The sequence below is a fragment of the Martes martes genome (assembly GCF_963455335.1).
Source record: "Martes martes genome assembly, chromosome: 14".
Classification (NCBI taxonomy): Eukaryota; Metazoa; Chordata; class Mammalia; order Carnivora; family Mustelidae; genus Martes; species Martes martes.
The window spans coordinates 84,450,140-84,476,863 of NC_137902.1; the positions used below are offsets into that span (position 1 = coordinate 84,450,140).

Sequence of the window (26,724 nt, forward strand, 5' to 3'; positions counted from 1 at the left end):
CGCCGCGCCCGTGTCGCGCCGCACGCCGCGGAGGCGCGGGGGGACGGCGGGCGCGGGCGCGCACGGGAGGCACGGGGCGGCCGGCGCCGGGCGGACCCTCGGCGGGCAGCGCGCCCACTTCCCCGGGCCGCGGCTGCGGGCGGCTCCGGCCGGCGCGGCCCCTCCGCCTTCAAGTCTGGGAGCTCCCGGCCCCACGCTGCCGGTGCCCATGGGGATCCGAGAGTTTCCCGGCGGCGCACCCAGGAGCAAGAGCATCGCCGTGTGAGTAGCGCCCGGGCTCGAGGGGCGCGGGGGCGCGGGGGGCGGCCCTCGGCAGCCGCGACGCCGGGCAGCCTGGGGCTCGGGTAGGGGCGGCGCGCGGCGGAGCTGCTCGGGAAGTTTCGGGCGTCCTCTCCGTCGCCGCTCGCCCCTATCTGCGCTGCCCCGAGCGCCCGAGACCGGGCGAGGGAGACGGGACCCGACGCCCAGGTTGCCGGGGCCGTTGGTGGGGGGGGCGGGCGAGCGGTCGGGGACCCGCGCGGCCCTGCGGCGGCACCTGCCCCTGCTGCGCCCTTGCTCGCCCTCGGACCTGCCCCTCACCTGCATCCCCCTCCTTCTCTCCCTCCCCGCCCTTCTGCCCGCGCGCGGCCTCAGTGGCATGAGGAGGTCACCGGACGTCAGCCCCCGGAGACTGTCCGACATCAGCCCCCAGCTCCGGCAGCTCAAGTACCTGGTGGTGGACGAGGCTATCAAGGAGGACCTGAAATGGTCGCGCTCGGTGGAGGACCTCAGTAGCGGGCCCGTGGGGCTCACGTCCATCGAGGAGCGGATCCTGCGCATCACAGGCTACTATGGCTACCAGCCCTGGGCAGCGAGCTACAAAAGTAAGACCCCCCCGCACCCCCGCGTCCGCCGGTCCGTCTCCCCTGCCCTTGTCCCTGGCAGCTGGGGAGCGATGGCCGCGACGCGACCAGCCGCCCCCCTGCCCGCAGATACAGTCCCACTTCGCAACTTTCAGGAGAAACCGGGAGACGGAGTTCTCCGGGACCTTTGGGAATTTCTGATCCGTTCTCTTACACCCCCTCCCCTTCCCACACGCGCTTCTCTGTGCTCACCCCCTCGCTCTTGAGGTGTCGCAGTGGGGAGACAGATTGGAAACCCAGTGTACCCTGCGCCGTGTGCTTTCCCTGCGGATTCGAAAGTGTTACTCGCCCGGGTCCGGGTGCAGCTGGCTCAGGGACCGACTGCAGACCTCGTGGGCCTGGAATTTTAACTCTTCCCTTGGTCTCCTGGGCCCTGGTGATGCTGGAAGATTCCGGGGCCTTGACTTTAAACTCCTCGGCTCCTTTTGCTCCTTTCTCTATCTGCCCTCTGTGTAGAGGTTAATCTGGATCATTCTAGATACTGGCATTTGGTCCCCGAGAGAAAGAGGGTTGGTGCCAGGTGGAGCAGCTGAAACTTTTCTTTGCCAGTGGGCCCCAGCTGATGGCTTTGGCAAAGCTGTGATCAGTCGTACAGATAGTACCTGTGCGGGCAAGACTGATTTGGTGGGCATTTCTTCCTCTGGGTAGGAAGGGAGACGTCAGCCACGACCAGCTCCGGATACCTATAACTCTAAACTGTAATTAGTGGCCCCATCACTGTCATTTGGCATAGCAAAAACGTTGCCCTTTACCATCCCAGTTAAGAAATGAGTCCTGCTTCATTTCATTTGTGATAAAGACTAACAGCTTAATGATCTTGAGATATGTTTTTCCTCTTTGTTGCTTGAAATTGGAACATACTTTATTGGTCCTTAGGAAAAAAAAAATCAGGCTTTTGTAAATTAATCATATTGAGCTCTAAAAATAGGTCTCACTTTCTCCCAAAACCCTTGATTCCAAGCCAGAGGTCAGCAGTGTGCTGGCAGTTAGCTGGTTACTTTTAAGTTATTTGCAGGGAGAAATATGGGATTTTAATGTTTTGTTTTCATGCCCTTACTTGTTTTTAAGGGACTGCGGTGATTGTGTTTAACTCTGTAAACCTTTAAAAGGTTGTCTGTGCCTCCTCCAGTCTCCAGCTTCTGCTGCTAAAATCCTAGCTGCTAAATTGGCTTTGGATGACAGAAGGAACACAAGGGACCAAGTTCTCTTTCAAGCAGAATGCTGGGCGTAGAATGAAACAATGCAAAAGGAACGTAAACCCATAGGAAACCCATTTGTCTTATATGTGAAGATAAGACCTGTCCTGTTTCCGCTTGCTGGATTTCTAGCAGAAGGTTCCCATGTCTTGGTTCCGTTCTCTGCTTTCTTAATAACTAAAGACAGTCGTGTAAATCAGAGCCTTCCTGGAGTCCTCTAGTCCCCAAAGCCACGCAGAGATCTGTCACTAGTTTTACTGGTGATGTGGCCCCACGTGCTTTGTGGAAATTTTCACTAGGGATCGTGACTTGGCGGGGAGGCAGGGAGCCACAGCACTGATGGCTGTGCTCGGTACAAACACACTTTATAATTAAGACGGGGGACAGGCCTTATGGAAAACATGTTTCTTGTACCACCAGTGGATTCTTAAATATCCTCTCTCTGAGGCTTCGCTGAAGGGATAATATTAACAGACAGGGCAGCAGCGATCACTGGGATTGACTAACGTCCGCTCACACCAGTCTTTTTGTTCCCGTGAAGATTCGCCTTAATTCCAAGGGGAGTTCCTTTTTTCTAAAATGCTTTAGGTGACAGCTGACATTTTGATGAATTAATTAGATTTTAAGTTTAAATTTAGAGAAGCTAATGTTTTATTAATATAGTCAAAGACATCTTAGGGCAGTCCTTTGGCTGTTTGCTATTTCTATCAGAGTAGAAGGAAGAATAAAAAGGCTTATCTATATGTTGGTATCAGTTCTTCTGTTTGTCGGCTAATCATCGTACTGAGCAAGCCGGGAGACACGATGATTACAAACTAAACGCGGAGCAGGCCGTGGGCTGCTGCACGCCATGTCCTTGGCATTGGTAGGTCACCTTCGGCCGTCTTTCACAGTGGCTTGTCTGTGTCCCCACTGAAGGAGTCCCCAGTGAGGATTTCTGACTACTTGAGAGGTGTAGGTGAGCTCCCTTTGTAGCAGCAGACATTACTGAACTAAGCAAGGATTCATTCTTATCCTCTTGATTTTTGGTCTTTGTTTTGGGTGGCTAAGCTAAATGAGGTAACTTTCAATAGTGCAGACATGACCTTTGCTCAGTATTTTCTCCTGTCAGTGAGAGGAACAAGTTTCCCTCTAGACAAGGGACTTTCTGTAAGGAATTGTTGGGGGGGAAAAGAAACAAAAACAAAACCAAAAAAACTCCTAAAGCCCCCTGGGTCTCATGGGATGGCATGTGTGGAGCGATCAGCTAAGAATTAAACTAGAAACAAGCAAGTAGGCTGGGTCAGGGTCCGGTCCCCAGGGGCTCAAGTCCTGGACGCTCCACATCTGTATTTCTGAACCAAACCTCTTGGGCAGGATTCTCAGGAGTTCCCTGGGTTCCTAGCTGTGAGCATATCCAGAGCCCAGAGAGCAGGTGGTCCACAGCAGTCGCTCAGTAAATGTTTGGTGAGTGAGTGAGTGAGTGAGTGAGTGCATACGGTCTGAGACACTGGCCTCAGCGGGAGAGAACCTTTGACTGGACCTCTGTAGTGGTTCGGGTCCTTGGATTCCTTCTGGTGCCTTCCTGTCCTTTTGGAATGGCTTCCCTCCTTCCGCATTCTCCCATTCTAACTGCATCCTTGGCTTTCCAGACCGTAGGCGAGGCCAGGATTCCTGATGGCAAGCTTTGGTTTCGCCCAGGGTTTCCCAAGCTCAGCATGCTTGACATTTTGTCCTGAATAATTCTTTAGTGTGGGGGGCTGTCCTGTGCATTGTAGAGCGCTCAGCAGTGTCCCTGGCCTCTGGCACTCCATTGCCACCCCCTCACCCCCCCCGCCGTGTGACAGCCAAAAAGGTTTCCAGACATGGCCATGTGTCTCCCGGGAGTGTACCTTTGGATAAGAAGCCCTCATAATCTAACGCCAAGGGTATGCTCCAGGTGAACTCTTCTGTTGACCCGTCGTGCTAACCTAAAAGGCCTGCCTTATGGATTCCTGACCTCCTGTCTTCATTCCTCCTGGACCCTTCCTTCGGGTTTCATGACGGGCCTGGCTCGAATCAACAGCCTTCTGGAAGAGCCTGTTGTCGTTCCAGCTGACATGACTCGGTACCCAATCACTGTAAATCAGGAGCCTGTAGAAAGTGTTTTCGAATTCAAAACAACATGCCTAGAGCCTCTCAGTGACTTCCTTTCCCCTCCCACCTTGTATCAGAGAGCCCCCTTGCTCTCTCGGCTGTCCGGTGTAGACACCACTGAGGGAGGGGCGGGGAACGGAGATCAGGGATAAGCCATCAGTGTGATGGTAGTTGGGCCTGACACGGTGGGGACCGGTGGCGTTCTGGCACAGAGATGATTGAAGTCACAACTTTGCAGATCCCAGATGGAGCCTCTCAGGCAGGATGAAGGAGCATTTATAAATGCTTATTTTCATTTACTCCTTATTTTCATTTAGTCATTTAGCAAACTTTTTTGGAGCACTTACTAAATGCCAGAATACAGAGATCAGTGATGAGAGAGGAAGCTCACTGCACAGATGTGCACAGATGTGCCTTTGTCAGGAAGCCCATATCAACAAATCCGTGCATCTAGGAGATGGGCACCCTGTTTGCAGTCAGCAGGGAGGCTGTACGTCGCAGAAGGTTTCCCTGATGGGTGGCTTCAAACAACAGGCCCTTGAACATTTTTCTAACTAAAGAAACTTTTTAGGAATAGCTTTTGGGTGTGTGTGTTGGGGGGTGTTTGTGGTCGTGTTTATGGCTTAAAATGAGGTACAGCTATCTTTTGAGCAGATGTAGTAATATTACATGGTGTTGGCCCGTTCAGATAAAGGTGTTTTTTTTTGTTTTTGTTTTAAACAATGCTGATGGGTTTCGTTTTAAGTCATTTGTAGAGAGGAGGTGGGTTAGTCCCAAATAGCGCCCCCCCCCATGTCTAGTCCAATCTAGCCTGTAGTTGGCGAGTTGAGCCTTGGTTGGGAACACGGGAATTCCGGAGCAAAACCATCCATCTAGCTGGGTGAGGTTTTTTTAGTTCAAGCTGGGAAAGAGGTCACCAGGGAACTCTCCCAGTAACACAGCAGTCTCATGTTTTTGGATCTTCCAGGTCAAAAGCATCAGAAAGGGTTTGTGTGAGGTCGGGGGCAGCAGTTGGTAGAGAAAGAGCAACTTTCTTCTGCTCTCTGCCATTTCAGCCCAGACTGCCAGTACAGGCTGCTGATGCCGTTACCAGTGAGAGCCGGAATGGTGGCTCACGGTATAATTCATGGTGAGCAACTTCTGTTTGGTCCTCCCAAAATAGTAAAGGTCAGGTCAGCAATTCAAAAATGACCCACTTGTAAGAGATTTATAATTCGGTTGTAAATGTTTATTCTGGGTTGGGCCTTGGCATATTGAAATACTAGATCAAAAAGATTTTTAAAGGAAAAAAAGTTGGAGGGGGCAGAGGGCCAGAGTGAGCAGAGAGCACAAACTGCACTTTCTTACGTCTCTCAGAGTCCATTTTATTCCTGAACGTGAGTACGTGTTAACTAGGTAGTAAACGGTTTTCAGAGAGTCAAAAGAATTAAATGCAGAACTGTTCTCTTGTAGGGAAGCGCAGTGCTCCCCAGTATGCTCAGATCACGGACAGGGGTTAGAAACCCTTTGCCTCTGGTCGTGGAGGGCCATGTTCTGCCTTCCAGGGAAGCAGAGCCCGGGCCCGGAGATTTCTCACTGTTCTGCAGAAGTCTCCCTGGTTCTGTTGACAAGGCGCCTGATCTAAAACACCAGGGGTGGACACTTGTCCTTCCCTCAAGCAGCTGGAAACATTCAGGTTAGTTGAGTTAAACAATTCATATACCCGTGGATGAAACATTGAGCTCTGTGAAGGTTTTTTTTTTTTTTAATTAATTTATTTATTTGACAGACAGAGACCACAAGTAGGCAGAGAGGCAGGCAGAGAGAGAGGAGAAAGCAGGCTCTCCACGGAGCAGAGAGCCCGATGCGGGGCTCGATCCCAGGACCCTGAGATCATGACCTGGGCCGAAGGCAGAGGCTTTAACCCACTGAGCCACCCAGGTGCCCCTCTGTGAAGGGTTTTACCCGGGTGCCGAATAAGGCTGCTCGTTGGAGTCGTAGCCCTGAGTGCAGGCAGGGCAGCCTCTGGGGTCTCACGTTGCCAGGAGAAGCCGACGAAGTGGGTCTCGGGCGGCTGGGTTCCTGTCCCTTTGTCACCCTGTCGCTGCTGGCAGGTCACTCACCATGGGGAGCCTCTGTTTTCTCATCTGTAAAATGGGGGATAATGTCATGACTCTTCAAGGATTGTCACGAGGAGTAAATGAAATAATGTATATAGAGCATCTGGCATCTATAAATAACCCTTCATTTTCATTTATTCATTCAGCAAACTTTTTGAGCTCTTAGTGTGAGGACTCTGCTAGTGTCTAGAGGGTAGTGACGCAGTCCTCACGCTGGGGTCTCCCAGGCCAGAGGGAGAGAGAGGGAAACCCGAAGCGAGCCGACATACGGTGAAGATGGGCTTGGGGGTGCTTCGAGAGCCCTGTCTCACCGTGCGTGGGGAGTGCGGCTCTGAAGCTGGGGGCAGAGTAAGCCGCAGGAGGGTGGGGGGGTGGCGGGAGGTTTGCCTTCCATGCAGATGACTAGCACCTGTGCAGAAATGTGCATCCGCTACTCCCGCTACTCCCAGAAGGTGACTCAGCCTGACTGGACTGTGGCCGCTTGGGAATGCGGAAGGTGAAGGCTGTGAGCAGAAACTGACTCGAGTGTGTTACGCTCTGGCCGTCTGACGTGTGTCATCAGCAGGGCCACGGATGCCTGTCCCCTCACCCACCTAGGTCCCAGCCTAAGTGTCACTTCTTCCAGGGAGCCTCCAGGACCATCTAGATCTGGCAAGATGTTCCTGCCAGGGGCTCCACAGTGCAGTCACTTCACACACGTGTTGTCACAGCTGATTCAAGTGTGGGGCTGAAATGACAGACGGCGAGCCCGGCGAGGGCAGGGCTCCTGGCTGCATCTCCAGTCCTTGGCTCTGGGCCCATAGGAATGTGGTGGTTCTGTCCCCCAGTCACGGAGCATCCCTGGCCCCCAAAGCAGTAAATGTTTACTACATGTATCAGTGAAAGTTCATGTGTGTGCGCACGTACACACACACACACACACACACACACACACACACGGCTGATGTGCATCTACATTTCCGTGGGGTCTTCCAGAATTATCCTGCACGGAGCCCTTCGGATTGCCTTTCTCCATCAAGAAACGGGCCTCCCCTTGCTCAGTGTCCTGGGTCTTCACCTTGACTCAGCTACAAACAGTGACAAGCAATCTCTCTCCTCCAGCTTACATTTGCCAACGGCGTATCAGAGCGTTTAGTGGAGTTTCAATAAGCTCCTGGTAAAAATGCTCTGGAAAAATGAACAGAGCCCAGGGAAGAAGAGAAATGGATCAAGGGGGGATTGGAAATATGATCTATAGGCAAGAATAAAGTATCAGGGGAGGGAGAGGTAAAATGGGCCTATGACATGACTTTATGAGAACGATTGGAGCCAGAACCTTTGGGGGTGTCCTCCCGGCTCACCGTGATGCCCTTCCCTGCCTGGCCCCACATCCTGTAGGTGGGCTCCTAGCAGCCAGACTTGCGTCATCTCCTGGCCACCATGGGTTGGATTGGCATGGACTCTTGACACACGCTGACTCACCCAGTATCTCCCTCCTGGAATTTGACGTTAAAATCAGGAGGTTATGGTCTCGTTTCAAGTGGAGGAGATGCTATAAAGGGGCTCTGCTGGCTTCCGTGGGGATGGGGAGGCAGAGAAAGCTGTTCTGCATAGAAGAACCAGCCAGGTGCGCAGAACGACCCAGAGGGACCAGTGGCGATCTTCAGGACTCCAGGCTGGGTGCTGTTTGCCCCCTGGGTCAAGGTCGTGATGGAGCTCGGCCTCCGGATTCCAGGAGTGGCCACTGGCAGTGCCACAGCCCCTTCCTGCTAAGTGAGCAGAAGCTGGGTTTTGTTCTGTGCACCTGCAGACGCCCGTCTGACTAGTATTTCTGAACCACGTCTACAGGCCCATGTAGGACAAAACAAGGATATACATACCAAAGAATTTTCCATTGGCAATAAGAAATCGCGTCCTGACTGCTGAGATAAAAAAGATTATGGAGCCTCCGTCACTGGCGAGCTTCAGAAAGAGGCAGACACTCAGTAACCCCAGCTGGATGAAGTATTTACTTATCCTGTGTGAAGGGGGTGAAGGGGATTTGTCTTCGGTTTGTTTATTTTTTTACATGATGTCTTTTAGTTCAGTGGTGAGTGTGCATTGGTCAGGAGAGTAACAGACCAGTTTTGTTTCCTTCTCTTACGGCAGAGCCTAGAAAGGAACTTGCACAATTAGGAACTGGGAAGTTCTTTCAGCTATGGATGGCGATGGGACCTTGAGTGGTGGCCTTGGACATGGGCACACACTTTTCTCCTACGCAGCTTGAGGTAGCCTTAGTTTGTGACAGCATTCGAAATTCTAGGGAAGAAATCGCTCCTCCGAGGTGACTCGCAGCGTGGGAGGGCAGGGACTGTTCCGGACTCCCGAGATGGAGAGTATGCCCGGACCCTCTCAGAACACTTTTCTAGTTTTGACAGACCTTTTCTGTGACATTCAGATTTTCCACCTGTCAGTCTGCTGTGTATCGTCTCCTGTATGTGCCTAGATAGGAATCTATTACGAAATTATTTTTATCCTTTTTCATCATCTACTTCCTAACAGTGTTGTATGATAATAGTCTGGGTATGTCCTCAAGGTTCTATCGAAAAGGGTCAGAAGAAAGAGGCTTCCTGATGACTGTGGACTTTGCTTCCTTAGTTTCCTCTTTAGAAATCGAGTCTGCTCATATTCAATGAATGTACATTGAGATGCTCGCTTCTTTTTTTTTTTTTTAAGATTTCATTTATTTATTTGACAGAGAGAGATCACAAGTAGGCAGAGAGGCAGGCAGAGAGAGAGGAAGGGAAGCAGGCTCCCTGCTGAGCAGAGAGCCCAATGTGGGGCTCGATCCCAGGACCCTGAGGTCATGACCTGAGCCGAAGGCAGAGGCTTAACCCACTGAGCCACCCAGGCGCCCCAGAGATGTCCGCTTCTTAAAAAATGAACATGATTATGATGCTCGGTGTGAAACACTTGGGTTTTCCGCAGTATTCTCATGCCACGCGGGTGTGGGAGTTTAAGAAACACTATTCATGGAGCTAGGCATCACGCTGGCATGCGGTACCTAGGAAGGGCTCGAAATCTCCACCTCTGTTCATTTTGTTTTCAAGAGTCAGGTTTGGAGACGATTTAAATGCTGTAATCCAGAGCCCCAGATCTCAGGGGTTCATCCAGACTCTTTCACTTTAAGTCAGCATTTTCTTTTATGAAATATTGAACATACAAAAGCTATTTATGTATTTATCTGATTTTAGGCAGTGCGTATGTTTTCAAAGTTACATGTGAACACAATGATATAATTAGACTGTTCTAGAAAACACTCAGAAGCCTTGGTACTGGTGCCTGTGTAATGGCGTTTATTCTCTCTGTAACCTGCCTTGTATCTTGTGGTTCTCTGCGGGGGCTCTGAGGACACTCACTGTGAGGGACGATCACTTTCAATTTAGACCCCCCTGCCGTCTTACTCCTTCTTGAGAAGCCAGGGGGCCAGACAGAGGCTTCCACAAACTACTGCCTGGAAGCCCAAACGCTGCTCATGAAGGGGTTTATTTGTGAATGCTGTGGAAACAGAGCAAACGGTTGAACCTACCATGGATGTGTAGCTCTCTCTCCCCCTGTCCCCCTCCCCACCCCCAAACCACCCAGTCATGCATCCTTTCATTCAGTCAGACACCAAATAGTTCACTGCTTCTAAAGATTTTTATTTATTTATTTGACAGACAGAGATCACAAGTAGGCAGTGAGGCAGGCAGAGAGGGGGAAGTAGGCTCTCTGCTGAGCAGAGAGCCCCGTGCGGGGCTCGATCCCAGGACCCTGGAATCATGACCTGAGCTGAAGGCAGAGGCTTTAACCCACTGGGCCACCCAGGCACCCCTAGTTCACTACTTCTAAAGGGCAGCAAATATATTCACTTCGAACAGAAATAGAAGTGTATGGTGTGGTTACGCTATTTCTGGAAAATTCCATAGCCGGGGGATGAGACAGACACATGCCAGTTTGTAATACTTTCCTTGTCTTGGGGCCATCTCACAGATGCACTAAGTGTGTCTTCGGATGTTTCCCTGACTCAATACCTGGAGGTATTTGCGGTCAGCATTGAGCAGCCTTGCACTAAGCTCTACACGTGATATCGCGTATTATCTTATCGTAGGGCACTGTAGACAGTCAGCACCAGGGCAGTGAGCCACAACCAACTTCTTTTCCTATTCCTTCGGAAGCTCGGGCTCTGCTGCTGTCATCAGAGTTCTAATTCATTTATTTGATGTATCCCAGTGGTTCAACACTTTTTCTCCCTCTTTTCGGGAAATCGTGCAACAAACAAAGATTTTTTTTAACTGGGTTGATGAGATTAAGCCACTAACCCAGCACATTTCTCCCCTAATGTTTTATGCCGCAGGCGTTCTGGTTCTTTCCAGTGCTAAAGAAAGCCAGCCTGAGACCTGAGACATTCTTTTTCTTCTGACTAGGGGCCAAGCAGGAAAACAGTGGCCTGAAATTGGAAAGCGTTGGGATCTCTTTCGGGCTCTGCATCTTCTTTCCGTGCTGCTGCTCATTCTGTCTATATGGTTTCTCTGTTGCCCATAGGAGAAAAATCCCCGGGTCCACAGAACTAAGTCCTGTACCTCTCCCTCCTCTGGCTACCCTGAGAGTCCTTGCACTCTTGAATTCCTGTAGCTGTGAAGGGAGTGATGTTTCTAAAGGCCGGCTCTACTTCTGTATGGTAGTAAGAATGAAAGTGTCCCGGTTACCATGACCATGACTTTATGCCATAACATCAAGGATGGTGAGGATCCGGAGTTCCGCCCAGTGGTTTCTTGCATGACTGGTCCTGGAGCCGTTTCCCCTCGTGTGGATGAATCTAAGATTCAGGGATGGGGTTGAGCTAAAATGTAGGACACAGGTGGTTGGAGGACACTGCATTCCCTTCTGTCCCCCTGTCGTCTTGCTCGCCTCTTTCTCTGGCCCCACCTTTTCTTCATGCTGAGCACGTGGAGTCTGAGCCCCGACAGGAGGCTGCGTGTCTTCGGAACTGAGGCTCCCTGGTGGTCAGCAGGTGGCCCCGAGTTCCTCGGATCGATGCCTGGGCTCCTAGATTTCTCTACTGCTTTTTGGTTGATGTGGCTCCTGCAGGCAGAGGGCGGCGTTTGAGGCCGCTAGGGTCCTGGGCCACCTCGTCTGGGATAGGAAGCCGGGAGGTGACAAGGTAACAGTTCTCTCGGAGCGGCTCGGAAGTCTTGTCTCAGAGCCTGCAGCGGTGCCCTGGGCCTGCCTTACTTCCTATCTAGACGTGTCTGTGTTGCTTTGCGGGAAACGCAGTATAAAGAAAAGAGACACACTGTCTTTTCCCTTTGCTTTACACACAGTCCTCTCTGGAGAGGACTTTACGTCTGACGTTTCTGGTCACCAAAGAGGTGTGTAGGGTTTTCCACACGAACCCATTCTGCTGTGCCAGCTGGGAATCTGATGGATTCTCTGGATTTTAAGGCTGCGTACACGGGGACAGCATCAGGTCCCACGGGCTCCATCCTGTAAGACTCCCCCCACCTCAGACCCCAGTCCCCCCCCAGTCCCCAAGTCCAGGTCCTTAGTGTGCTTCTGACCCGCTGGCTAGAATTTGGGGGTTCCCACAACCCTCTCCTCGGGTGTGATTAATCTGCTCCTATGGCTCCCAGAACTCAGGAAAGTCGTTTACTTATTAGATCCTCCGTGTATCATAAGAGGATGTAACTTAGGAACGAAGGAGGACAGAGCTTAGGTGGAAAGAAGCAGAGGGCAGGGCACGTGGGAAGGGGCGCCGGGCTCCCACGCCCCCTCTGGGTGCACCATCCTCCCGGCACCTCCTCCTGACCCGCCACCCCGGAGAGCCCTCCAGACGCTCTCCTCCTGGGTTTATATAGAGGGCCCAGGACAGAGGCAGGAGTGGTTAAGTCATTGGCCATTTGGTGCTTGGTTTGACATCCGTTTCCTTTCCCCTCCCGGAGGTGGGGGTGGGGGGTGGGGACTGAGAGTTCCAGCCCTCTCATCACACAGAGTTGGTTCCCCTGGCAACCGGCCCCCATCCTGAGGAGTTCCAGAAGTCACCTCATTAGCATCATCTCAGTGTGCCTGGAAGGGGCTTCTCAGGAACCAGCAACTGAAGAGACTCATTTCACCTTTACGGCTCTTACCAAGTGGGAAATTCCAAGGGTCTCAGGAGCTCTCTGCCAGAAGCGGCCATGAGAACCACATATGTATTTCTTCTGTTTTTGAATTCCGGTAGAGTTAACATACCGTGTTCGCTTCAGACCTACAGTATAGTGATCAACAGTTCTGTAATTTATCCATGGCTCATCACGATAAGTGCACACTCAACCCCTTTACCTGTTTCCCCCATCCCACCAGCCCCTCCTCTCTAGTAACCATCACTTTGTTCTGTGTGGTTAACAATCTGCTTTCCGGTGTGTTGTATATTTCTTAGTAGAAGTCGCAGTATTGCACGTAGGTTTTGAAAGAGATTTTAGAGACAGTTGGGGAAATTTGAATGCTGTTTATTAAATTATTTTAGGGACTATTGTTATTTTTCTTGGGTCTAATATTAGTGTGGCTATGTAGGAGAATGTCCCTATTCTTAAGAGACACTGAGGTATTTAGCGTCACGTGGGTGGCCTAGTCGATTAAGCGTCTGACTCTTGATTTCAGCTCAGGTCATGATCTTGGGGTCACGGGATCAAGCCCCATGTCGGGCTCCATGCGCAGCGAGTCTGCTTCTCTCCCTCTCCTTCTGGCCCTCCCCTGACTCTCACACTCTCACTCTCTAAATAAATGAATAAACTAATCATTTTTAAAAAAGATACTGAGGTATTTAGGCATAATGTGTCATTATGTCTATAATGTACTTTCAAGTTGTTCAATAGCAACACGGACGGACAGGCAGATGCGATGATGGATGAGCAGAACATGGCAGAATTTTAATATTTGGCTAATCTGAACAATGGATATGCGTGTGCTCATGAGATTGTCTTCTCAGCCTTTCTGTAAGTGCGAACATTTTCAGAGTAAAGAGTGTCATTGTTCCGGCCGTGGCATCGCACAGGCCAGGACTCAGGGGGTTCGGGTAGAGTTATCACATCAGAATTTAGCCAAAAAGCAGGAGGGCTTGTGTGAACCTTCTTGGCTTCGAAGGCCGCTTTCAGCCACAGTCGGCATTCAGCACCACCGTCCAGGTCGTGCACAGCCTAAGGGGGTACGGTCTGTCTGTGCGTGTTCCCTCGTCCCGCCGCCCCTCCATTCACATTTGGAAATCCTAACCCCCGTGTCGGGGTAGAGGCAGACGTGGGGTTGTTGGGAAGTCATCGGTTCACAAAGGAGAGTCCTCTAGAATGGGATGGTGCCTTCCTAAGAAGAAGCCAGGGGAGCCAGCTCGCTCTCTGTGAGCCACGAGATGCTCACAAGAACCCAGAAAAGGGCGCTGCCCAGAAGCCGGCCGCACTGGGTCCCAAGCCCGGACTTCTGGCCTGCGGACTGTCAGAAGGAGATTTCTGTTGTTTGCAAGGCACTTGGTCTGCGGTAGCCTGTTACAGCAGCTGGGACGGTAAGGCACAAAGGCTGCCTTTGCCTTGGTTTCCCTCTGCCGCCTCCGGCCGCGTCACCTTCCCTCAGACTGGCTCGTCACCCGGGTGTGTGTCCGACGCAGAATGCGGGGATGGTGCGGTGGGTGTGCGCCCGCCCCCAGACTCGGCAGCTGTGTACGTCAGACACGTGCAGCCTTTCGTCTGTCAGTCACACCGTACTGAATAAGGTAGTTTTTAACTAAGACAAAAGACGTGCTCTTTGCTGTGTGGGACTTGTCTCAGGTTCCAGGAGTCATCTGGTGCAGGAAACCTATTTTCCCCAGAAATTTGGAGTTCCAGCCCATTTCTTGAAGGGCTTGAACTTTGTACCCCATAAAATAAAAATAGGCTTGAATCTGGGGACACCTGGCATTCCCGGAGAGTGGACAGCTAGCGTGACGCGTGTGTCTGCACGATGGGCTGTCAAGGGTTCGTTGGCCCGGAGGGCGGACGGCGCTTCTGGTCCTGAGTCCCCAGGATGCCAGCCGCTCGGCCCTGGTTCTCTCTTACCTTCTCCTGACCAAGAGCGCTTGAGCACTCGGTCTTTCCTCCTGGCTCCCAAGGATAAGGGTGAGGCCATAGAGGGAAGGCCTATTTATTTATTTATTTGTGGCGATGGCCCCAAGGAAGTTGCTGTGCCAGCTGCTCCCTGGAGACGAACTCTCTGGTGGTGTGCGCAGGGGCCCAGGCCCGCACGGGGGAGAGGGCGAGGGAGGTCTCTTGGTCCCCGTGGGTCAGCACACATGTTACAGACGATGAGGAATCGCCATTTGCCATTCCTGGCAGAATTCACCTCGTGGTGTCTCTAGGAAGGCATCGTTGTTTGCAGTTTGTGGCTTGAGAAATGAAGGCACAGAGTAGTGAAGGGACCGCACGGGGATAATGTCACTCTTGCGTCAAGGTGAGCTCGTGAGTATCAGGGGCAATCTGAGAAGTCATGAGGGTTCCTGTGTAAGAGGAGAGAAGATCTCCTTGAGCACGGGGCAGAGGGAGACCCTTTGGGAACTTGCAGCGGGACAGGGAAAGCACAGATGCTACGGTGTGAGGAGGAGGAAGTGGTCCTCATGCCGGGAGTGGGGACAGTTGATCGGGTTGAGAATAAGGGACGCGCGAGGTCAGAAAGGGTGTGGAGCAGAAGGCAAGAGTGGGGTTTGAATCTGAGACCGTCCTCGCGAGAAGGAGCATGCGGGGAAGGTGCCGAAACCAAGGGAGGAGAGGTGACATGGACTTTGCAGAGCGGCCGTAAATGTTTTGCACTTGTCCCAGACGAGTATTCACGCTCACGCCTGTCGGCTAGATGCTCCGGAGTGGAATTTCAGGGCTGCAGTGGACAGAAAGCTCTCTTTAGATCTTCTCTGTCCCCTTCCAGCCCTGATGAAGCACGGCCCACACGTCGGCCACACCACAAGGAGCCGCAGGTGGCCTTCAGTACTCAAGGTGCCCGGCCAACGGCCCGCAAGAAAGCGAGCTGTCAGTACTACAGCCCGCAGGAACCGGTGCTTCCGGCAGTCACGCGGGTGGAAAAGCGGACCCTTCTCCGGCTGAGCCCCCAGGCTGAGAACCCGCCCGGCTAGCATCTCGCTTTCAGCCTCCTGAAGGAGTCGGTGGGAGCAGGCTGGTAGTAATCTGTCACAAGATTAAAGAAGCAGGACCAGGCCACAGGGCATATCTGAATTCTGGTCTCGGCTCTGCCGCTTCCTAACTGGGTGTCATTGACCAGGTCCCTTACCCAGCGTGGCCATCCCTTCCCTTTCCTGTTCAGTGAAGGGATTTGGCAAGATGACTCCTCTCTCCCTACCAGGAAACACTCTGATGAGCTTAAGATTTATCTTTAACATCTGAGGAACTCATCTATTCTGGAAATGAATGTTTAGAGGTTAAAAAAACAAAAAAAAAAAAAAAAAGGAAGAAAGAAAAATTAGGATGCTAACCAAACCTGGGTCCTGTCTAGAGGATTAGTCCATTTCCAAATCCTTCTGCAGGATGTAGTGGGCCCAGCCCACAGTGGGGCTCTCAGATACTAAGTCTCCGGAAAGGGAAACACGCGGGATAGAGTTCCTTTGGATCCCACTGCTCTTTTTCTCTTATTTTCTTTGGTGCATTGACCACAAATATCCCAACGAACTCTTTTTTGATTACGTTGAACACTGAAACATGGTAGATTTTGTGTTTGCATTTCAAGGCTCTGAAAACTAAGAGCAGTGATCATTTCAGTTCCTAGTAAAGTCTCAAGGAATACAAGGATTACCTTTGAGCCATGAGAGCACCTGTCTTCGGGTGACACCTTTCGGGAAGCAGCAGGAATGATCGGGAGACTTCACACTGGTTTTGTTGTTCCCGTGAGATGGTTACGGAGCTCTGGATAAGTTCCCCGAGGAAGAGATTGCACCACTGTCGCGGCCACTTGTGATCCCTACCAGTCTTTGCGGCAGGCAGCTCCGTGCAGGTGGTCTCAGAGAAGAGTCCGGTGTGACGCTGTTCTCGGAGGGGAGAGAGGGCATAGAAGTGGGGGAAGCTTGAAAGGCTGTTGACAGGACCAGCTTTTGGGAGCTGCCCCTTGGAGAACAGTTGATAAGGGAAGCTTATCAAGGACGTGGAGAGCCTTGTCCTCCCGCGGGCGGGCCCTGATGCACGGAGCTGTCCCTGCGAGCGTCTTATGAGTGTCCGACCGGGAAGGACTCCGCTGCGCCTCTGTGCTTTTGCAGCAGGACTTCTCTCTGCTATCTTGGGGCAAAGCTAGCTATGATGAATCTTTCAATTTTCTCTGTCACTGTACAGAGGAGTCATGGCTTCCCACCCCGCAAGCTCTGGGTGTTGGAAGGCCCGCCTGGGGACTACGGAACAGTCCATTCATCGTACGTGGCGATTTGCTTGTGGTTCTCAGAGTCTGTGCAAGTCAGGGAACTTTGCAGAGAATTATCCCAACGTACTCGATGATTCCATCTATATACAGCTCAGAAGTGGCCGCAGCTGGTCCTTGGTGATAAAAGTCAGAAGAGTGGTTCCAGATAAGGTTGTGAGGGAGCTTTCTTTCTGGCTTTGTGAAAATATTCTGCATGGTAGTCTGGATGGCAGGGTATATGGGTGTAAAAGGGTGTGCAGGCATGAAAAAGTCCCCGTATGCTTTGCTGTACCTCATATCTGTCAATCTAAAAATCTTTCCTATAGAAAGTGGTTGTTGGGGAGGGGGACTCCTCCATAGAGGGACGTTGGTCCCTGGATAAATTGGGTGGCTTATGGAGGTTGGTGACCATCTAGGATCCTTGGAAATCACAGCCTAAAATCAGCACTGCGGTTCCTTTGTTGTCGTGCTCATTGTTGTTCATTGAAATCCTGAATAGGAGGGTAACTTTTAAACATAGTCTCATCTATTTTGGACATCTAGATGCTTGTAAATAGAAGTGCATCTCATTTCCCCTTTTTATAGGAATGTTCTCTTCTCTCTGCACAGATTCAACTCACTGATTTAGGTCCTTGCTTTAGTGCACTGGGATTTCTGAAGAAGGGTATGCTTAAAGCCCCAGGTTTGGGCTGTTTAAGTAATAACAGGGACACTGAGGCCGTAGTGAGAATAATCGGGACTTTGCGTATGACCCTGTCGCTGTACTGTTCCTTGCCATTATGTTACTACTTACTAGTTTTCTCCCAGAAGATGACATAGGAGGTACAAGAATGTGAAAGCACAGTTGGTTCACTTAGAAGTTCTGGCCATGGTAATTGTGAGTTTTTAGGAAAGAAGCCACCCAAACTAAGGTTGGAGGGTTTCTCTTCATTTAAATTCCCATGCTTTCAGTAGTTTCCAGTGGTCCAGCCACCATCTTGTTGGCTAGAATTCTGAATAACGTCCTCTCTGTGACTTTAGTCTTCAGATATTTGCAGGTGAAAATGGAAGTTCATTTGAAAAAAGTAAAGTCTATCTGCCTTTAATATTTAAAATAAAAAAAATTCAAAGTGAATTCATCACTTAGAACCATACTTTTAATATAATGGGGTAGAACAAAGGATTTGCTTCCTGAACCAGGGGGCTTTGAAGCATTCTGATCCGAGGAGTCTAGAACTGGAGACAGAGAGCACTTCCGGGACTTGGTGTGGGAAAGGGGATGAGGAGCCCAGCAGGGCTGGGGCCAGGCTGGAGGGAACGGTGTCCAGCTGGGTGGATCCGACCCCATTTCCAACACCCATAGAGATCATCTGTGGTTTTCATACTGTTCATGCCTTTCGCTCATCCTACTCCATTGGAACACATGGTCTCGCGTTCGGCATGAAGTGCTTTATTCCACTGGAGCGCGATTGTGTAAGCCGTTCGCAGTCTTCACACGCTGCTGAGAAGTTTGGCGTAGGGGGCGTCCGTTCTGCAGCTAAGTGAGTTCAGATATGTCCAGGCTATACGATGGCTGCATATTTTATCTTTCAAATTAAAAGCACCCTCTGCTCAGGAGAGCTTCCCCAAGTGAGGTGTCAGAGCAAAGTGAATGGCCAGGGACTCATGTCCCATTCTCCATTTTCCAAGACATTTTTGCTGCCCGTGTTTCCTGTACATCTGCTACTAGAGATTTTGAATGCACTTGAGTTCCTTATTCCTTTATTTTTATTTATTTCATTTTTTTAAGAGAGAGAGTATTGGGGAGTAGGGGCAGAGGGAGAGAGAGAATCTTAAGCAGGCTCCATGCCCAGTGTGGAGCCTGACACGGGGCTCGATCTCATGACCCTGAGATCATGACCTGAGCTGAAATCAAGAGTCAGATGCCCAACTGACTGAGCCACCCAGGTGCCCTGAGTTCCTTGTTCCTAAAAGAAGTCTTCACAAATCCACTTAGGTAATCCAGATCATTTCTCTGATAACAACTGGCCAGCTAAATGTTGTACTGGTGAATTGTATAGTCCATACATATTTAATTTGCTTTCAAAGAAAACTACCCTAATACAAGAAGAGAATAAATAACATTTTTACCAGAAATATTTTAATGAGCTATTTTTAAAATACATTCTCATTGAAGTAAAATATCCAGAATGAAATGAATATAAGTTATAAATGTATGGTTTGATGAATTTTTACAGAATGGATATACTCATGTTTCCTGCATCCAGATCATGAAATAGAATATTATGGGCATGTAGGCTATTTATTTTTGCCACTCATATAGGAGCTCTGCCTACTAAATTTTGAAATGATCCAAAAAAGCCATAGGCTTTCACTCTGATGCAAAAGTAACTAGCTTCCTACAGAGGCGACAGCCGTGCCAGTGGACATCTAGCTGTGTCCTGTCCTTTAGAAGGAAACTGTGTCAGCACGGGTATTTTGTTGCTATGACGCCTTCTCATGTGGGCATCATCTGACAGAGGGCATCACGTCATGCCTCTTAGAAACTTTAGGTTTCCTTTATAATTTCCATGTCCGTTTGAAAGAACCGTCTTCCAGAAAGATCTCTGCTTCATTGCCCATCTATTTAGGCATGTTCGTCCACCTGTTTTACTTGGTGTCTTAATGTGTGATCATAGTTACATTAAAGTTCCTGTCTTTAAAGAACTAATGTCCGGTCATCTTTGCATATGATTCTATTGACTGTTCTGCTCCTTGACAAAGGGTGGTTTTCCCCTTGGCTTTCTGTGTGTCTCATAAGATCCGATTGGCTACTGGGTGTTGCATGTACACGGACATAACAGACCGTCCTGTATTATCCGTGCCCACGGGCACACATCTTTTTGTGTCAGGCCGTTTGTGTGGGAGGTTGAGTCAGTCTAGCTGAGTTTGGGTTTTCGTGGGTTTCCTGTTTTAAGCAGCAGTGGATCTTTACCTGTATCCCGGGGCGGGAGGATTTTCTATTTCACCCGTGGAGTGAGCTGTCTTTGCTCCTACTCCTACCCCAGAAGCACTAGCTTTTTCCCCTTGGCCGTGGGGTAGGAGAGGTTGCTGCCCAGTGGCCTCAGACTTTTGCTTTGTAGGAGATCAGGGTTGGAGAGGTGGACAGGGTGCTATGCCTGTCTCCCAGCAGCCCCGTCACCTGCCCCAAGTCTGTGCTTCCTTGGCTGGCCCTTGGTGTCTCTGGCCACACCCCTCGTCCTTCTAGTGACCTAGTTGGTGGAGGCTCAGGGAAAGAGCTTGTGAGTGGATGCGGATGCCCTTTGTGCCCGAGACCATTAGCTCTTGCAAATTGATACGCTAGTTTATACCTTGCCTTTAAGAATTTATTAAAAATGTAGCTGATTTCTCTTTGCCCACTGGCATGGAAACCTCCTCTTTCATCCCTGCTCTGCTGAAGGTGAGACAGATGGTGTGTTTCATCCCCACTTGTCACTCTTTGGAATTCAGTTTCCATGTTTGCCCTGTGACCTTGGCTCTCTGATGGACTCAATAAATATTATAATTTTTGGATTATCCAGCTCTTTCTCATTGTTTGCAGAAAGCTTTCTTGAATCTTCCTACATAGTAAGGCAGACCGGAGCTTGGTTCTAAGTTCTAAATTAATATTAATTATGTATTTGTTTTTGGTGTTCGTCAGTACTACCAACTTCCCAAGAGGTAGGAGTTTCTAAGTATTCCTATTTCTGGAAATCCTTCCTCCCTAGTCCCTGTGGCTTTCCTGGGGTCCCAGGTTAGCCCTGGGACATTGCTGCATGTCTTACAGTCCACGCCCATCTTTATCAAAACCCACATCTCAGCGCAAGAGAGCAGGAGGTGAGCGAGTTCTTTGGTGCTTCTCCGACTGGGTCCCATCCCAGACCACTCTTTTCTTAAAGACTCTGGCATTTTGGGGGAACCATCCCTGCTGCTTAGCATTTCACAGTCTCCCCCCACTTTCTCCCTTCCATCCCTGTGGATCCAGCGGTCTATGACATTTGGCACCAGATACCTTCCCTGAATCAAAATAAGACCCTACCCTGCCCCCCACCAAGTTTCATAGAAAGGGGAAAAATAAAGAACCCCACCTTCATATAGTAAGAGGCAGGAAAAAGCTGTAAATGAATTCGAATGCTACTCACGGGAGGACCTAGCCTTAGAAAAGGAGATGAGGGTGTTTTTTAGAAAGTGGCGTCTTTGATAAAGGAGTTAGCCACGATATAGAAAGTAACTGAATGCAAACCAAATGATGGAAGAGGGTTCAGGATACGCATTCTGTTTAAAATTCAAGATGTGATAGACCTTTTTGATTTAAAAAAAAAAAAAAGGTAAGGAGAAAATTGTTTAAGGCCATCTGCCTGCAGATCTCTGCTCCTGCCAAGTGAGCAGTAAAGACCATCCCGGCCCATCTGATCAGCTCTCTGTGTGTGCTTGCGCACTATGAGGACCATTAAGTCTTTTATTTTCCTATGAATTGGAAGACGTCAGTTATTTTATGGTCACACCAAAGTGCCCTTTGGAGTTGTGTGATGCTTTGCAAGAGCGAGCTTGAGACTCTCTCGTGTAGGTGAAGAGCTGTTGTCGTGTTTGGAGAAGGGAGGTAGTGGGGTCAGATCTTTATTCTGGAACAGCCGCTCTGAAACAGAGTGGAGGCTGAGTGGAAGTCCTTGCCTGGCTCGGAAGCTAAGTGCTGTCATTTAGGCAAGAAGAAAACCGGGGTGCTGACCGAGGCCAGGTGAGTGGGCATGCAGAAGGTGGGATAGAGGGGAACCCCGTGGCGGGGGCTTGGAAGTGATGGAGTTAGAGGTTGATGGCGCATAGGGCAAGTGCCCGAGAGGGGCGAGGAGGGGATGATGTTCGTGCTTCTGACGTGGCCACTAGCTGATCTTCGGAGAGCAGTGTCCATTCATTAGTTGGAGATAGTTTCCAGGATTTAGGGGAGAGATTTGGGTTGACTACCTGGACCAAAGTCCAGGTGACAGGAGTTACATGAAACCATGAATCCATGGGGTGGCTCCCATTGGTTAGTTGGGGTCTTGTTCACAAGCAGAAGATAGCCTGTCTATCAGTCACATGCAAGATGGTAATTTTTAAAGACCACTGCAGACTCATATATGCTGCGGGAGAGCGAATGGCCAGGCCTGAAAAGTGGACATGATGCTGGGGCTCCAGATACTAGGAAGCAGAGACCACTGCAAAGTCCTGAGAAGAAGGCTTGCAACAGATCAATCTGACCTCCACTTGGCGCCCCCCTGTCTTCACTTTGCTTGCTCGAGATTTACAGGCAGACAATTGGCTCAGTCTGGGTCACGGGTGCGTCCTCTGGCCATACCAGGAGGTCGGGGTTTGGAGAATCTTGTGCCCCTGGCTTAGGTCCTGGGAAGCGGCAGTGAGAGGCAGGCTGAGAATATTGCCTTCTGTCAAGATTAAAAGCAATGGGTAATGGATTTTGGGACACCAGTAATCAGAGTGGATAGATGCTGGACAACAACAAATGGGTCATTAGACCTAAGGAAGGTGTGAAAGTAGTTAGGCTAAGAAGCAGATGATGTACAGACACATGGATGTAAAGGAACTAGCTTGGGCAAATGAAGGAGAGTCAGAAAGACAAAAGGAGAACAAGTAAAAGAATAGAAGGTCACAGAAACAGGGAAAGGAAATAGGGTTAAGAAAGCAGGACTGGTGGACATCACAGGCCACATAGCATTTAGGGAAGATGAGGTTTGGCTCATTATTAGAGTGTTCGTTCTCTGAGCACCACTCCCCATTAGCCACCCCAGAATTTGGGATGACGAGCACATCCCTGCTTCCCGTTCTTTATTACGTACGATGCTTGGGTTTCTTTCGTCTTGCTAGGATCTCAAAGTGGTAGCTAGTGCTTAGAACAGCAAGCTGAATAAATAAATGCCACTTCCTGTCTAATTGGCTTAGACACCGATGTAATTAAGTATTGTTGGGAACTCGGTGAATCCCCAGTGCCGAGAAGACGTGGAAGTCTCGGCTTGGGTTAGAAACGGCTTCTTCGGATGGAATAAAGCAGAGCCAGCGTCACAGAGATTGGACGAGCGTCCCTGCCACAGCTGGGAGACGACAGAGTGCTTCATCCATCAGTGCTTGGGCGGGTTCTCCCGCAAGTGAGCCACTTACGGAAATCAGCGGGAACCCGGTTCAGAAGAATGGCTCTCTTAAGTGCCCTTGGGACTGAACGTTTCGTGAGGCAAGGCAGAGCCTGATAAACTCCCAGGAGGAGGAGGGAGCCAAAAAGCTATGGAAACCGTCAGAAGCTCAGAGATTAAAGGTCATAGTACCCCCTCCCTTTTTTTTTAATTTAAAAAAGTTTTAATTGTGAAGATATTTTATGAAATTTGAGCAGAGCACACAGGGGATAACACAAAATAATTACCTCCGCCCCACTCTCTGAAACCACTGCCTAGGGGCGACCACCCTTTGTATATTGGTATGAGCCCAATGAATCTATCCGAGGCAGCCACAAGCAAACGCAGACAGTCACACCTATATTTTTTGCCGAGATGGGATCATAATTTGCACACTGTCCTGCAGCTCGCTGTTTTCACTTAGTCATACACGCACATGTAATATCGTTGCTATCTCTCAGCACCAGTGAAGCAGTGACGGGCGAATGCCGGACTGATTTTTCCATTTAACTGTTCCGGCTTGGAAGACGGCGACACAGAAAAAGGCACCCAAAGACAGAGGTGCATGCAGAGAGACCGGGAATGAAATAGGGTGTTGGGGGTCCTCCTCCACCTGCCAGTGCCTTAGGAGCTCTCGGCCCCCCGCAGACTTGCAAGGGGTGCTTCCTGGGCCCCACGCAGCGTGAGCCTCCCGTTCAGAACCGGATTCCGAAGCCCGAGCTGGCTCCCTCACGTGCTCCTACCCCAAGGAGACCGTTGTCACACACACTTTTCACTGAATCAAACCAAACTCCTACATGGGAGGTATTGCTAAGCGCCCCACCCCCTTTGCAGCATGCTGGGTTCTTCCTCGGAGCCTCTCCTTATTGCGGGGCAAGTAGGGTTTGTTTTTTGTTTTTTGTTGTTGTTTTTCCAATTTTTCACCTTATTAACATTTTTACAGTAACTCTCCTTGCACATTTATCTTGTAGATTAGTCTTTGGTTCTTCTGTGGGCAGCTACTGGGAAATGTTGGCCACGGGGACTGCACATTAATATTGCTGATAAGCTACGCTCTCTGCAGAACGCCTTCCAAACAGCATGTACTGGCTTTGAGCACTTGCTAGTTCCTCATGTACCGGGTGGGCCACAGGCTTATTTTTCGTTTTTTTTTTTTTCTCCCTTTGCCACCACTAAGAATCCTTTGACTAGCTGCCGCATTGTGCTTGCAGTGAGCGTAGGCAGTTGGAACAGTTAGGGAAATGAACTGTTCTCTTTCCACGCACCTTATATGGTTGTAGCTAAGGTGCCGAGTCCCCGTGCGTGCGCCTTCCTCTCATTTTTGTAACTATGGTATTTCTGCCCCTCGTTGGTTCTCCGGATATTTCACTTTCCCCTCATTGCGCATTAGGACCTTTTTTTACTAGGAACTCATTTATTCTGAGCTGTTGTGATCTCGCGTTGTAACTTTGTTACTGGAATAAATGTATAGATTTAAAATCTTGTCACTCGGTGTTCCGGGAAGAGGTAAGAGAGGGGTCTCTAAAGCCACGATGTAACAACTATCCCGGAATATTGAATGTGAATCCCTCCCCCAGTTGGGGAACCTGCAACATGCAGGAGTCATGTACTGTGCATTTTGTACCCTGATCTCTGTAACACTGCTTCACATGGTCTGTGCTCACGACGCGTTTGTGGAATCAGTGAATTAATCCATCAAGTAAAGCTTTGTGGGTTTGGAAAAACCAGTTATACCACAAATTGGACACCAAATGATTATTAGTTACACAGTGGGCAAGTTGAGGTCCATCCGTAATTATGCCAGTGCTGCCATGGCTCTATTTTTAGAACCCCTTTAAAGGGAGTTTCCTTTGTAAATTGCGTGAAAAGAATATTAACCTTTTGATTAGCTGCAGGGTGGCAAATCATAACCTTTGAGACTAGATTTTTTTCTTTTTGACAGCTTTAAGGAGGGTATCATTGATACACACAAGAAAATCCACACACATTTAATGTATACAATTTGATGAGTTCCAGCGTATGCCTATACCCGTGAAAACATCCCCTGGTCAACGTACTAGACTTACCTACCCCCGCCCCAAATTTCCTCATGCCTTTTGCTTATTTTGTTTTGTGGCAAGAACAGCTAACAAATTGTTATGTGCACAACTCCATATTGTTAACTACAGGTGCCATTTAGAACTTACTTACCTTTTATAACTGAAACTTTAGACACTGTGCATAGTAGCTCCCCGTTTCTCTCTCCCCCCACCCAGCTCCTGGCAACCATTCTCTTCTCTGCGTCCGTGAGATAGGCCATTTTACATACCTCACGTAAGTGGGATCACGCAATATTCGTGATTCTGTGCAGCCTTATTTCGTTTTGCATAATGTCCTCCAGGTTTGTCCAGGTTGTCACAAGTGGCAGGATTTCCTGTCATGCACAGTAGCCTATGGAAACAACCCATACTTCCATGGATGGGGGAATGGAGGCTAGATTTTATTTTAGCAAATATCCAGACATCATTCTGAGGGAAATTCAGGGATCAAAATGGGAGCCCATAAAGGAAATACTCTGTGACATTCAAAACAAACCTTGCCTATAAAGCAGGAGGACTCTTTTATCTCATTTGGCTCATAAACTGGTTCAAAGAATGGTCTGTAGATCTCCATCAGTTATCAGCGGTCCAAAGGCAATTTGGTGGTTTTCTGAATGAAAAGTAGGGAAATAATCTTGTTCACAAACATTTCCCCAACTTGCAAAGGTTCCAGATGATTTTGCCACGGTCTCATTGAATTCTTAACTGTTTTGTTTTTCAAGTCTCAGCCAGCCAATGCACAAATCATGTTTAGTTAACAAAATGCATGTAGATTTGGCCAACATGTTTATGTGTCATTTTTGGGTTATTACTTCTACTAAGTTTGCATTTTTTACTGTGTCGGTTGTGTAATATTACGTCCCTAATGTAAGAAAACGGGTGAGTGGTGGTTCATCACAGTGGGGAAGCATGGATAAAAGAGGAACATTCTACAGTTTAGAATAACCTCTTGAATTTCAAGAATGCCAGGGACTCCAGTGCAGATAATGAGTAAATTTGTCTCTGTTAATGTGATAACTTGGCATAAACCAATTAAAAGTCAAAGATGAACCTCAGCAAATAGCTAAAAGTTGAAATTTATTGGATAATTAGTCCATTTGTAAATAAAAATTTACAAATATTGAATTTTTTAGGGGCACCTGGGTGGCTTAGTGGGTTAAGCCTCTGCCTTCGTCTCAGATCATGATCTCAGGGTCCTGGGATCGAGCCCCGCATTGGGCTTTCTGCTCTGCGGGGAGCCTGCTTCCCCCTCCCTCTGCCTGCTGCTCTGCCTACTTGTGATCTCTTTCTGTCAAATAAAATATTTTTTTAAATATTGAATTTTTTAAAATGTGAAGTTTGTGGCACGCCTGGGTGGGTCAGTTGGTTGTGTCTAACTCTTGATTTCGACTCAGGTCATGATCTCAGGGTCATGAGATCGAATCCCGCATTGGGCTCTACGCTAGGTATGGAGCCTGCTTAAGATTCTCTCTCTTCCTTTCCCTCCGCACTCCTCCTCCCAACTCTTTCTCTCTCTCAACAAATAAGATTTAAGTTCACTTTTCATTTTTCCCTTTATTTTTCTTTGGGGTTTCCTCCATAGCCTCCTTTCTTCCTTTTCTTTTATTTTTTTTTAAGCTTCTCGATGAACACTTTCTTCATCTATATCTAGTCTTTATTCTCTTGTAATATATGTATAAATGCTCTATGTACCAGCTTTATTCCATTCCATATTTTGGTATGCGGTGCTCACATTGACATTCAGCTCTAAATCTTTCCTCAGGTCCATTGTAGTTTCCAGTTTCCACTTGAGT

General features: G+C 49.3%; 1 protein-coding gene across 1 annotated transcript in view; it reads left to right on the forward strand.

Moving 5' to 3' along the window:
- Positions 1-208: 208 nt before the first annotated feature.
- SLC35F3 (solute carrier family 35 member F3) overlaps positions 209-26,724 on the forward strand; it is a gene marked incomplete at both ends in the record, with an annotated part of 373,364 nt that continues 346,848 nt past the window's right edge. The window contains 2 exons of the mRNA XM_080823059.1: positions 209-261; positions 634-863. Of these exons, the coding sequence (XP_080679185.1) occupies positions 209-261; positions 634-863 (283 nt within the window). The remainder of the gene's footprint in view (positions 262-633; positions 864-26,724) is intronic.